This window comes from Monodon monoceros, unplaced genomic scaffold (genome assembly GCF_005190385.1).
Source record: "Monodon monoceros isolate NGI ecotype Baffin Bay Population unplaced genomic scaffold, NGI_Narwhal_1 Super_Scaffold_2, whole genome shotgun sequence".
Taxonomy (NCBI): Eukaryota; Metazoa; Chordata; class Mammalia; order Artiodactyla; family Monodontidae; genus Monodon; species Monodon monoceros.
In genome coordinates this window covers 90,231,571-90,244,693 of record NW_021703776.1, presented here as the reverse complement: position 1 = coordinate 90,244,693, position 13,123 = coordinate 90,231,571, and the positions used below count along the sequence as shown (strand labels likewise).

Sequence of the window (13,123 nt, the reverse complement as noted above, 5' to 3'; positions counted from 1 at the left end):
CTATAATTTGTGTCATTTAAAGAATGTTATATAAATGGAATCATCCAGGGACTGCCCTGGTGATCTAGTCATTAAGACTCTGTGCTTCCATTACATGGGGCACGGGTTCGATCCCTGGTCGGGGAATTGAGATCTCACATGACACATGGTGAGTCCAAAAAAAAAAAAAAAGGGAATCATCCAGTATGTGACCTTTTTTCACTAACATAATGACCTTGAGATCCACCGGAGTTGCGTTTATCAATAGTTTACTGCTTTTAGTGCTGAGCAGTAACCTATTATATGGATGTGTCATAAGTAGGAAATTTTGGTTGTTTCCAGGTTTTGGGATATTATAAACAAAGCTGCTATGATTGATGTACAGATTTTTTTGGGAACATAAGTTTTCATTTCTTTGGGTAAACGTCCATGAGTGTGATTGCTGGGTTATAAAGAAAATGCATGTTTAGTCTTTAAAAAAACTGTCAAACTATTTTCCAGAGTGATTGTAACGTTTTACATTCCCACCAGCAATGCATGAGAGATCCAACTTCTGTTCCTTTTTGCCATCATTTGGAATTGTCAGTATTTATTATTCTGGCTCTTTTAATAGATATATACTGATATTTCATTATGGTTTAAATTTGAATTTCCCTAATGGCTAGTGATGTTGAACATCTTTTCAAGTGCTTATTTGCAACCTGTATATCCTCTTTGGTGAAATGTCTTTTCATGTCTTTGGCCCATTTTCCAGTTGGATTGTTCAGTTTTTTTCCTGTTGAAGAATGAGAACTCTATAAATGCTAGATATGGGTTCTTTATCAGATATGTGGGTTGCAAATATTTTCTTCCAGCCTTTCTCTTGTCTTTTCATCCTTTTAACAGGGTCTTTTTGTTCAGCAAAAAGAAAAACATTTAAATCCATTTTATTCTTTTTATGAATTGTACTTAGGTGTCCTGTCTAAGAACTCTTCACCAAACCCTCAGTTCTGGAAGTGTTCTTCTAAAAGTTGTAGAGTTTTATGTTTTCAACTTATCTCTAAACCATTTTGAGTTAATTTTTTTAGAAGGTGTGAGACAATACCATGCAGTGGTTGTAAACAAGGATTCTGGTGTCAGATGACCTGTCATAAGTGACTGTGTGACCTTGGGCAAATGACTTAGCTTCTTTGTGCCTCTATTTCCTCATGTGTAGCATGAGAATAAGAACACTGCCAACCTCATAGAGTTATTAAGAAAATTAAATGGGCTAATACACATAAAGTATTTTTTTTTAATTGATTTATTTTTGACTGTGTTGGGTCTTCGTTGCTGCACGCAGGCTTTCTCCAGTTGCGGCGAGCAGGGGCTACTCTTTGTTGTGGTGCGCGGGCTTCTCGTTGTGGTGGCTTCTATTGTTGCTGAGCACGGGCTCTAGGCATGTCGGCTTCAGTAGTTGTGGCTCGCGGGCTCTAGAGCGCAGGCTCAGTAGTTGTGGTGCACAGGCTTAGTTGCTCCATGGCATGTGGGATCTTCCCGGACCAGGGCTCAAACCCGTGTCCCCTGCATTGGCAGGCGGATTCTTAACCACTGCCACCAGGGAAGTCCACATGTAAAGTATTTAATTGTGTTTTACAGCCATGAGAACAATGCCCAGCACATGGCAAGCACTCAATAGATACATTAGCTATTGCGATGATGTCACACCCCTGCTCTTATCTTGGGGTTCCTGATGTCTAGAATACCCTTCTAGCAGCTTCTTTTTGCAAAACTGGCTCATTTAAAAAATTTCCACACCTCAGCTCAAATGCCACCTCCTCTCAAATGAGAGAGCTCTTCCCTATTTGTCTAAAATGATCTCTCTTCATTTCTCTAAAGCCTATCTTCCTTTGATTACACTTTTCATAATCCTCAATATCTTGCTAACTTATTACTTGTTTACTGTTTGTCTCCTTCCATCTGGACGTAAGCTTCATGAGGGGAAGACCTTGTCTCTTATCTACCACCCTATCCTCAGAGCCTAGAACAGAGCGGCACATAATAGACTCTCAATAAATATTTATTGAATGGATGAAAGAATTCGGGTCTTTTACAATTACATGCTTATTACAGACAATATGATTGTAGTTAAATTTTGGTTTACATCCTTTTTTTTTTTTTAGGATGAACTTCCAAAAGTGGGATTATTGGGTCAAAGGACAAGCAAATTGACTTTCAGACAGATTGTACTTATTTATTTATATTTTTTGGTCTTGCTGCGTGGCACATGGGATCTTATTTCCCCGACCAGGGATTGAACCCACGTCCCTAGCAGTGGAAGCTCAGAGTCCTAACCACTGGACAGCCAGGGAGTTCCCCAGGTTGCACTAATTTAGCGTCCTGCCAGTGGCATATGAGCATGCTGGCCTTCTGCACCTTTGATTTGGGGCTCTAGGAGAAAAAATAGCAAACCTGAAAATAACCTCTCCCTCCTATATTTCCACATGCTAAATAAATATCTAAGATCCTATTGTATTTTACAGATAAGGACACTGAGGGCCTGGGGCTAAATAGCTTCCCCAAGGTCACACATGTTAAAAGGCAGAGATGGGCTCCTGACCCAGGCAGTTTGGATGTTGACTCTGCTCTTAACCATCAAGACGTACTTTTAATTTTTTTATTTTTTAATTTTTTTGCGGTACGCGGGCCTCTCACTGCTGTGGCCTCTCCCGTTGCGTAGCACAGGCTCCGGACGCGCAGGCTCAGCGGCCATGACTCACGGGCCCAGACGCTCCGCGGCACGTGGGATCCTCCTGGACCGGGGCACGAACCCGTGTCCCCTGAATCGGCAGGCGGACTCTCAACCACTGCGCCACAGGGAAGCCCAGGATGTACTTTTTTCTCTATATGCTTCTCAGTGACTCCTGGGCACCAGGACCTGTGGGAGCTACTGTTCCACCCACTGACCGGAAGACACAGCACTCCCAGCTGGGGTGAAGAGCAGAAGGGAGGTGGGCAGGGGGAGGGGCAAGAAGAGGGAGGCACTAATTGGGGCAGGGGCTCCTCTTGCCTCCGGAGCTTATCTGATGGGAGAGGCAGAGTCAACACTGACGATGCCTCGGGAAGTTTTCAGTTCTAATCTTCCTGCTCTGCTTTGCGAATCCTGAGTTCAGTCTTTGAAACTTTGCCCAGGTGAGTCTGGACTCTTGAGTGGATCTGCCCTGTGGAGATGGGTGGGTGTGGTCAAGTTTGGCTTCTTAATACCCCGTCCTCCACTGCCCCAGGGGCAAAATTTCTGCTGCTTCTTAGCTGATTGTTTGCAAACTGCCTACACCCTGCTTCTCTCTGCTTCCTCCCAGGCTAAAGTTAGATTTTTCACCCTGTGTTCTCAAAAGCAATGGTTCTAATTTGATCATACACAAAAATCACCTGAGGGGCTGACTAAAAAGGCAAATCCCAGACAACCTGGGAAATGTGAACACTGATGGGATATTTGATATTAAGGAATTATTGTTGAATTTTAGGTGTGACCATAGTATTTTGTGTGTGTGTGTGTGTGTGTGTGTAACATACACACGGAAGAATCCTTATCTTTTGAATATTTTGGTATTCAAATATTTTGAAAGAAAAATGTGATGTATGAGATTTGCTTCAAAATAGCCCAGAGTGGGTAGAAGTGGGTGGGAATTAGATGATACAAAATTCAACAACTGTTGCTGCTGACTGGTGTGTACATGGGGGGTTCTTATACTATCCTCTGTACTTGTGCATATGCTTGAATTTTTCCATAACAAAGTGTAAAAAACCAAAAAGCACGCTCCTCATTCTAGGGTACATTTTACAGGCACCCAGGGCCTCGGTGAGGGATCTGCTCACCTCACAAAGTGAACTCAGGTGGCCCCTGCAGAGAAACACATCTAATTGGCTCACTCTTCTGCCCCTCACCCCTCCACCAGATAAATGGGAAAGACAGCAAACCTCAGTAGGAAAAGAATAAATCTCTCAACTGGCTCCGTCTCTTTACCTGGGCCACCTGGAAGCTGAATTTTAGCCATAGGCTATATAGATGGATTTGTTTGTCTATTCTCCTTTGAAAGTTAAGTGTTTTTGAAATTGTTGGTAGGGTAGTGAGTGTGTGTGTGTTTGTTTTTCCGAAACCATTTTTAAATGTTATTTCATTTCTCCACCGAAAAGGAGTGTTTTAATGTGAGCAGTAGATACGCAGGAAGTTGTCTCTGGGGCCCTTCTGAGGCCTCGAGCAACCTCTTCCCAAACCCTCCGCTCACTGGGGGGTAGGTTTCTTCCTCAGGGAAGAAAGTCACCGCTTCCTGGTGGGGCCCCAAGGTCATGGCCGAGGGCATAGGTGGGGCGGGGAGAGGGAGGGGGTTTGAGCAGGGCCGGCCGGCGGAGCAGGTTTGTCCTCGCTCCGGACAGGTCGGTGTTGGTACAACAGAGCCGCCTCCCGGCCTCTAAGGGCGCCCGGGGAGGAGAAGCCGCAGGAGGGGCTCGGCCGTCGCCGCAGGGAGGTCGCCTGCGGAGTCCCCGGCCGGGCTGGTCCCATCCGGCCCGCCGCTCGCCAGCCCGACACACCCGGCCCGGCCGCTGCGGCTCGTGCTGCCTGCTCGGGGTCCGGCGAAGGAAGCCGCGGGAGACCCGCGCCCAGGACCTGCTCGAACAAGGCTGGGTAGGAAGGAGGGGTCTCTACCTTGTGCTCTTTGATCTGCAAGAAGCTAATGTCTTCCGTCTCGTTTCTATGAAAACATCGCCGTAGTTACCAGAATTGGCAGGATGAAAAATTCCTTCATCTCTGGTGTCAAAAGGCAAAAATGGAAAACCAGACTCTGCATTCTGGAGGGAGGGATGAGGGTTAGCCTCTAGTCCATAAATCGGGAAACGTTTTTTGAGCACCTTCTTTGGCATTGAGCTAGACTGGTGATGGAGTGAAAAACACAGAGTTCTGACCTCATGGATTTTTCTGGTTAGTGGGCAAAACAGACACTAAGCAAGTAATTGCATACGATTATATTCTGGGAGGAATATATAGGAGGGGGCTAAGTTCACTGGGAGTGCTGGGGATCGGAAAGCTTATGGAGGAAGAGGATCCTGACACCCAGAGGGAGGAGTGACAGCAGTATTCGTGGTGTGGGGAAAGCAGGGTGGGGAGGAAGCCGTTGAGGTTCTAAATCTAGGGTAAGAAGGAGAAATTCTGTGAAGCTGGAGGGGAAGGCCGAGGCCAGATGATGCACGCAGCCCTTGCTGGCTACGTCAAGGGTTTTAGACTTTATCCTGTGAGAAAATGGGACAATGGAAGGATTAAAACAGGAAGGATAAACCCAGTGTCTGGCAAATAGTAGATTATATATTATAAAATGATAAGGAAAAGGGACTCCCTCTGGGAGGTGTGACAGTTCTTCCAAAAGGTTGGACTTTGAGGAAGACAATTTGGTTTGGCAGCAATAGGGCAGTCTATTGGGTCTTTTCCTTATAGAGGACATACAGATTTTTTTTAAAATTCCTGCTGACTGCACAGGGTTCTGTTGTATCAGCTGAATCATTCCCCCTGTTGATGGATATCTAGGTTAGGTCAATTTATTATAATTAGTATACACAGTGTTATCAGAAACATCCTTGTGAGTCTATTTCCCCATACATCTCCAAGTTTTTCTGGGTGAAGAGCAGTGGAAATCTTGGGTCAAGGATATGAGTAATATAAAGTTTGGTAGATATTGACAAATTGCTCTCTAAAAAGCTGTACAAATGTAACACTTCAAGTATTAAGTGTATGAAAATGCCTGCTTCCCCATACTCTCCACAAATGTGAGTTTTTAATCATATCTTTTAATCTTTTGCCAATCTGATAGGTGGTGAAAATTGCTACCTTGTTTTTGTTAATATTTTTAAAATCAGGAGTGATTCCTGTTGCATTTTTTAGTTCTGTTGGATTTTAATTTGACGCAACTAAAACCAGCTTTCGTCCTAAGGTTTTCACCCATTTGTTACCTCAAATACCTTTGTCTCCTGCAGACCAAGGCTGGGTCAAGATGGCTTCCATATTCCGAAGTGAGGAGATGTGTTTGTCACAGCTCTTCCTCCAGGTTGAGGCTGCATATTGCTGTGTAGCCGAGCTTGGAGAGCTTGGATTGGTTCAGTTCAAAGATGTAAGTACTGCATTCTTTGGAGACCAGAAGAAGGTGGAGTTTCTACTTCTTGGTAGTGAACAAAGTTCAGGGAGAAGAGCCCTGGGCTGGAATAGATGGAATTCGGTGTTTCTAGTTCTTCTGGCTAGGATTTGCGATAACACTGGGCAAGTTACTTGCAAACATGTTCTCCCTTCCTCTCTATGTGTCTCCTCTCTAGGAATGTTTTGAAACTCTAATCACAAAGATGGCACTGTATTTTATTTTCTGATGTACCATCTTCAGAACATTTGATATATCCAATGGGCACATGGATTACCAACCTTTTTCTCAGGGCAGAAACCAATTCTTCCTGACTAGTTAGTCTGAGGAAAAAGTATCCTGGAGTCCACAGTCTCTGCAGTGACATTCTTGGGCTAGACTGTTTCTTTTTTTTTTTTTTCTTCCAGTTTTATTGAGATATAATTGACCTGTAACACTGTGTAAGTTTAAGGTGTACGGCATAATGATTTGACTTTCATACGTCATGAAATGACGACCACAGTAAGTTTAGTGAACATCCATTATCTCCTGTAGATACGAAATTAAATAGAAAAAAATTTTTTTTCCTTGTGATGAGAACTCAGGATTTGCTTTCTTAACTTTCATATATAACATACAGCAGTGTTAGTTATAATTTACCATGTTGTACATTACATCCCTAGTACTTGTTTATCTTATAGTTGGAAGTTTGTACCTTTTGGCTATCTTCATCCAATTTCTCCATTCCCTCACCCCCCACCTCTGGTAACCACAAATCTGATCTCTTTTTCTATGAGTTGGTTTGTTTCTGAAGTATAATTGACCTACACCTATGACTATGTTAGTTCCCGGTATACAATGATACCAGGATATCGATATTTCTTTTCATTTCAAAATGATCACCATGAGAAGTCTGTTCACCATCTGTCACTATTGGACTGTCTTGAGTATGATGTTGGGTTATCATTTCCCAGAGGCAGTTTAGATCCTCACCAAAATCTTTTGAATCCAATTTAGAAAATTGAACTCTTTATTTTCTCACTAAGGTCAGGGTCAAAAGTAAGCCCTGCAGAGAAGGGTCATGTCTTGTTCTTTGTGGCCCTAGTTCCTAGCTCAGGACCTGACATGGGGCAGTTCCTCAATAACATTTATTGGGCTGAGCTGTGAAGTCACCACCACAAGGACACTGACTTTTTGTTGAAGACAGGGATACATTGCAGGGAGCTGTGCAGTTTTCAAGGTCCTGCCATATGCATGACTCCATTGAGGAATTCAAGGCAATTTGGATAGTCAGTGCAGCTAAAAATAAGGAAACCTTAGCTACAGGAGGACTCTTAGAAGTATAAGGAGGCCAGAGCTTAAGGCATTTGGGGGGTTGAGTGTAAGAACGTCAAGGTGTGTTTTGCCTGGAACTCTCCTGTCTTGTGCACAGAAGTATCTAGTCCTAAGACGATTCCAGCAACATTCTCCAGCATTAAAAAAATGTAATAAAATAACCAAAGAGAATATGTTGGCAGCAGTTGCTACTAATGTGTGCCTTGTTTCACGTGCCTTGTGGTTTCTTCCCCACCCCCCACCCCTTCTAGTTAAATGTGAATGAGAGCCGCTTCCAAAGGAAATTTGTGAATGAAGTCAGAAGGTGTGAATCGCTGGAGAGAATCCTCCGTGAGCCAATTTTCTGCTTGCTGTCTAAAAGTGAACTGGCAGGGAGGGAAATGGTTTGCAGGGCTGATGTCCTGTAATATGCCCCTATTTGTAATGCTACTCTAGGTGATCCTGGAGATGGGTCGGGGAGGTTAGAGATGGGATCCAGGTGCCGTGGCAAGTCCCCAGGGCCATTCAGGCAGCTGAGCTGGGAAAGGCACCTGTCCTGCTTGACCCCATTTCGTACGTATGAGAAAATACAATCACCTCGGGCTCTCTGGTGGGGTTTTGTCCCTCAGGTTTTCTGGAAGATGAGATGCAAAATGAGATTGAGATTCAGGTGCCTGAGAAGTCCCCGTCAACCCCTCTCCCACGGGAAATGATTACCCTGGAGGTAGGTTCTTTGCGACTTTACTGAGGACAGTCACGAAGTCTGTCTCCTGGGGCCTCTGCAAGCCTCTCATGGGTCCTTTACCCCGTTGCTGAAGGTGGGGAGGCGGATTTATGTGTTGTTCCACTTTTCAGTGTTACTCCCCCAGGAAAATCCCATGGTGCAATTTTTAGAGTCACTCTCCCTGATCCAGGAGAGAGCTCTCTTTCTCAACGTAGCCCTAAGGAAGCTCACTCCACTTTGAGGAGTGGTTTCCTTTGGGACATAAGATTCTTACAGGTAGCAAAGTTTTGTCTATATGATGCCACTGAACAGACCTTACACTGGCACAGTGGGAGGTTTTCTTTTTTTCTTCTTTTTTAAAACAACAGTCATCATGCTGTACATTACATTCCCAGGACTTATTTTATAACTGGAAATTTGCACCTTTTGATCCCCTTCACCCATTTCACCCACCCCCCTCACCCCGCCTCTGGCAACCACCAATCTATTCTCTGTATCTCTGAGTTTAGTTTCTTTTTAGGCTCCACATTCTACATGTAAGTGAGATCATACAGTATTTGTCTTTCTCAACCTGACTCACCTCACTTAGCAGAATGCCCTCGAGGTACATCCATGTCGAAAATGGCAGGATTTCCTTCCCTTTTTTATGGCTGAATAATATTCCTTTGTGTATATATACCACATATTCTTTATCCACGCATCTGTTGGTGGCACTTGTGTTTTTCCATGTCTTGGCTATTGTTAATTCTGCAGTGAACATGGGGATGTCGATATCTTTTTAAGATAGTGATTTCATTTCCTTTGGATAAAATACCCAGAAGTGGAATTGCTGGATCCAATGGGTTGTTTCCTAATTATCTGTCTGGTGGGAAATAGCTGATGCATTTGTTCCAGTCTGGATTGAGGCCTCTCCTCAGACTGGCTCCTGAGGTCAAGTGTGAGAAGACAGCAGTTTTCTTTAGCCAAGGTCACTGTGGCCGGTGGGTCCCTTCCTCTTTCTTTCTGCTTTCTGTCTAGTTGCTTTTATAAAACACTGAGTACCTGCCACACACAGGGCACCTTAGAGAGAAGTGAAACATGGCCTTGCCCTCTAGGAGCCCTCTAGAGCAGGTGGTAGAGAAGGCAGGGTGAGGCAGAGGGAGAGGATGCCAAAAGGTAGGCAGAACCAGATCCCAGAAGGCCCTGTAGATCTTTTTTAAAAAATAAATAAATTTATTTATTTATTTTTGGCTGCGTTGGGCCTTCGTTGCTGCGCGCGGGCTTTCTCTAGTTGCGGTGAGCGGGGGCTACTCTTCGTCGTGGTATGCGGGCTTCTCATTGTGGTGGCTTCTCTTGTTGCGGAGCACGGGCTCTGGGCGTGCGAGCTTCAGTAGTTGTGGCACATGGGTTCAGTAGTTGTGGCTCGCGGGCTCTAGAGCGCAGGCTCAGTCGTTGTGGCGCACGGGCTTAGTTGCTCCGTGGCATGTGGGATCTTCCCGGACCAGGGCTCGAACCCATGTACCTTGCATTGGCAGGCGGATTCTTAACCACTGTGCCACCAGGGAAGTCCCAGCCCTGTAGATCTTGATAAAAACAAAAAAAATTGGAGTTTTTATTGTCAGAGGAGGAAGGGCTCCCTAAGGGAGGCGGGCAGGTAAGGAGGAGCTTCACTGAGTTGAACCTTATCTCTGGCTGGGTTTTCTCGTTTGTTTTTTGTTTTCTTTTAAGATAACTTAAAATTCTTGAAATTGTTGAAGCCATCAGTAGTATAAATCTAGATCCTCTAACAGAAATATGAGGCTGGCAACTCCCCTAGGAAATATTTTAGATCTTGTCTTATTAAAATCTGGACATTTGGGGAGAACGTTTTTAATCCATATGAATCGGATTTCCATAAAGTCATCTCCAGTTTCAGTCTTATCACTAGTCTTCTAATACCAGCCCTGTTAATTAACAGCTCCCCTCCCCGGCTGTTATCCCCCTTACCTTCCTAAACACCTAGAGCTGATCTTGTGGACTGTGAGATATCTTAATGGCTCATGTTTTTACCATAATCTTTTTTTTTTTTAATTGACGTATGGTTGATTTACAATGTTGTGTTAGTTTCTGGTGTACAGCAAAGTGATTCAGTTATACATATACACCTATATGTTCTTTTTCAGGTTCTTTTCCATAATAGGTTATTAGAAGACATTGTTCCCTGTGCTATGTAGTACGACTTTGTTGTTTATCTATTTTATATATGGTAGTGTGTATCTGTTAATCTCAAATTCCTAATTTATCCCTCCTCCCCTTCCCCTTTGGTAACCTTAAATGTGTTTTCTATGCCTGTGAGCGTAAATAAGTTCATTTGTATCTTTTTTTTTTTTTGATTCCACATATAAGTGATATCATATTATATTTGTCTTTCTCTGCCTCACTTCACTTAGTATGATAATCTCTAGGTCCATCCACGTTGCTGCAAAATCACTCTAATCTTATTTCTGAGTTTTGGCAGAAGTTTTCCTAGTTTTCCAACTTTCTTCTTAACTATTTCATTCTTTTTTTTTTTTTTTTTTACAGTGTTGTGTTAGTTTCTGGCGTTCAGCAAAGTGGCTCAGTTATCCATATGTATAATCTTTTTCATCCTCTTTTCATTCCAGTCCCTTCTGCCTCCCTACCGCCAGCCTAATTTTTGTCATGGTGTCGCTCTATCTTGTCACTTCCCTGCTTGAGAATGTATGATGGTTTCCTTCTTGCCTATGTCAGGCCCATGCTGGCAGCAAAGCCCGCTCCCCTCAGCCCTGTCCTACCTCTCAAGTCCTCCGCTGTCCTCGGGCAGGTCCCTTGATTCTATACTCTTATACGATATTGAGGATCCCAAAGAGCTTTATTTATGAGGGTTATATTTACTGATATTACTGCATTAGGAACTAAAGCTGAAAAAAAGCAAACTAGTTATTACAGTGGGTCCCCTACATACGAACCTTCAAGTTGCAAACTTTCAAAGATGCGAACGTGCATCTGGTTCCAGCAAAGAACCAGAACCTGTGCCATCAACGTCAGGCGTGAGTGAAATTGTAGCTTGCCCTCCGTCTCCTGTTGCTGACAGTCCTTCAGCTCTACCATCTCCCACCTCCTCTCCCTTCTCCAGTCAGTAACTCTTCTTGCCTGTTCACTCGATGCCAGCCTCTGTATGCCAGCTGTTGTACAGTTGTACCTTTCAAAGTACTGTACTGTAAGGTTAAGAATTTTTTGTGTGTGTTTGTTTTTCGTGTATTATTTGTGTGAAAAGTATTATAAACCTATTACAATACAGTACTACATAGCCGATTGTGTTGTTAGTTGAGTACCTAGGTTAATTTTGTTTTACTTACAAACAAATTGGACTTACAAACGCGCTCTTGGAACAGAACTCGTTGGTAAGTAGGTGACTTGCTGTAACTCATTTAAAAATAACAATATCTCATTACATGTTAACATTTTTTTAACGAAAAATAATTGTATTTTCCAAAACAAAAACTTTAGTGAAAAAAGTGACGTTGTTTGCAAATTTCTTAAATGCATGGCTTAATAGAAGACTGACTTCTCGTGTCTGTTCTACTTTGAATCTGTTGGGATATGTTATTCTCATTGAAGTATGTAAAGAGAATTCAGCCTTGCACAATAGGTAGTTGGAAAAGGGAGGAGAATTTTAATAGCCTTTTCAAATAATTGCAGATATTCTTTGATATTACATTGAAACTTGACACGCATGGAGACTCTTGCTTTTGTTAAACAGGTAACAAGTATTTTTATTTCCAAATTGACATTGGTTATATGTTTTAGATAGGAGCTTAAAAAATCACTTCATCCCAGTGAGTTTGGGCTGACTGGTTGGTTTGAAACTGTACACATTTGTAATAATAACCAGTTAGATAAGGGGCAGTCAGATGCGTGCCAACAGTCTTTGCTCAGTATTTTCCTTCTAGATACTATTTATTGTAAAGATGAAATTAAAACAACATGTGCTTATGAGAGTAATATGTGTCTTACCATTGATCACAGGGATTGGTTAATTGATTCAGCTGATCTGGCAGTGACTTGAGTGTTCCTCCCACATTCCTAGAAAGGAGAATCCTGGCAGTACTACACAGTGGCTTGGGCCCTTGCCTTGTAGAATTTCTAAAGAGGCTTTCGTAGCAATCCTAGAGGGAATAATAATTCAGGAAATAAAATGTACCCACAAATCTACCATCTCAGCTTAAACTGCCTTAATTTTTCTGTTTTTATTCTTGCCAGCTATATTTTTTATAACTACGTATCCATAATATACATTATAGTTTTCTACTTTTCCATTTACCATCATGTTGTAAACCACTTCTTAGATACTGCATAGTCCTCCAAAATATTTTTAATGGCAGCATTACTTTTAATGGAATCATTAAACGGATAGAGCAGATGGTTAAGAAATGAGGATTTGGGGGCTTCCCTGGTGGCGCAGTGGTTGAGAGTCTGCCTGCCAATGCGGGGGACATGGGTTCGAGCCCTGGTCCGGGAGGATCCCACATGCCATGGAGCAACTGGGCCCATGAGCCACAACTACTGAGCCTGCGCTCTGGAGCCCGTGAGCCACAACTGCTGAGCCCGCGTGCCACAACTACTGAAGCCTGCGTACAGTAACAAAGACGCAACGCAGCCAAAAATAAATAAATAAATAAATTTATTTTTAAAAAAAAGAAGAAATGAGGATTTCATTTTTTCCCCAAACTTTGCCACCTATAGTCAGTGTTCAAAATTCAGGGTAGTGATTGTTTTTGAGAGGGGAAGGAATGGGATGCAATTGAAGCTGGGTGACCAGTGTGTGGGTTCATTATGTGGTCTCCCTACTAAAGTATGTTTGAAAAATGTTAAATATTCAATTTTGTCTGATATTAAGGTGCTTTTTTTAGAAGATAGGAACTAACATTTGCATGGATATCTTTTTATTTATTTATTTTTTGTTTGTTTAATTTCTTCGGTAAGGGTGTCTCTTAGATGGATTTTTAAACCA

At 42.8% G+C, this 13,123-nt stretch overlaps 1 protein-coding gene across 3 annotated transcripts in view; it reads left to right on the top strand.

Annotated features, from left to right (window-relative positions):
- ATP6V0A4 (ATPase H+ transporting V0 subunit a4) overlaps positions 1-13,123 on the top strand; it is a 72,734-nt gene that overhangs the window by 18,669 nt on the left and 40,942 nt on the right. Inside the window, exons 1-4 of one of the 3 annotated variants that reach the window (XM_029233270.1) lie at positions 4,378-4,621; positions 5,962-6,095; positions 7,682-7,760; positions 8,039-8,133. The exons of 1 other annotated variant lie outside the window; for it this stretch is intronic. In XM_029233270.1, the coding sequence (XP_029089103.1) occupies positions 5,979-6,095; positions 7,682-7,760; positions 8,039-8,133 (291 nt within the window). In that variant the 5' untranslated portion in view covers positions 4,378-4,621; positions 5,962-5,978. Of the gene's footprint in view, positions 1-4,377; positions 4,622-5,961; positions 6,096-7,681; positions 7,761-8,038; positions 8,134-11,811; positions 11,873-13,123 lie in introns of those variants that run through there. One more of the 3 variants, XM_029233271.1, reaches the window with a different exon arrangement.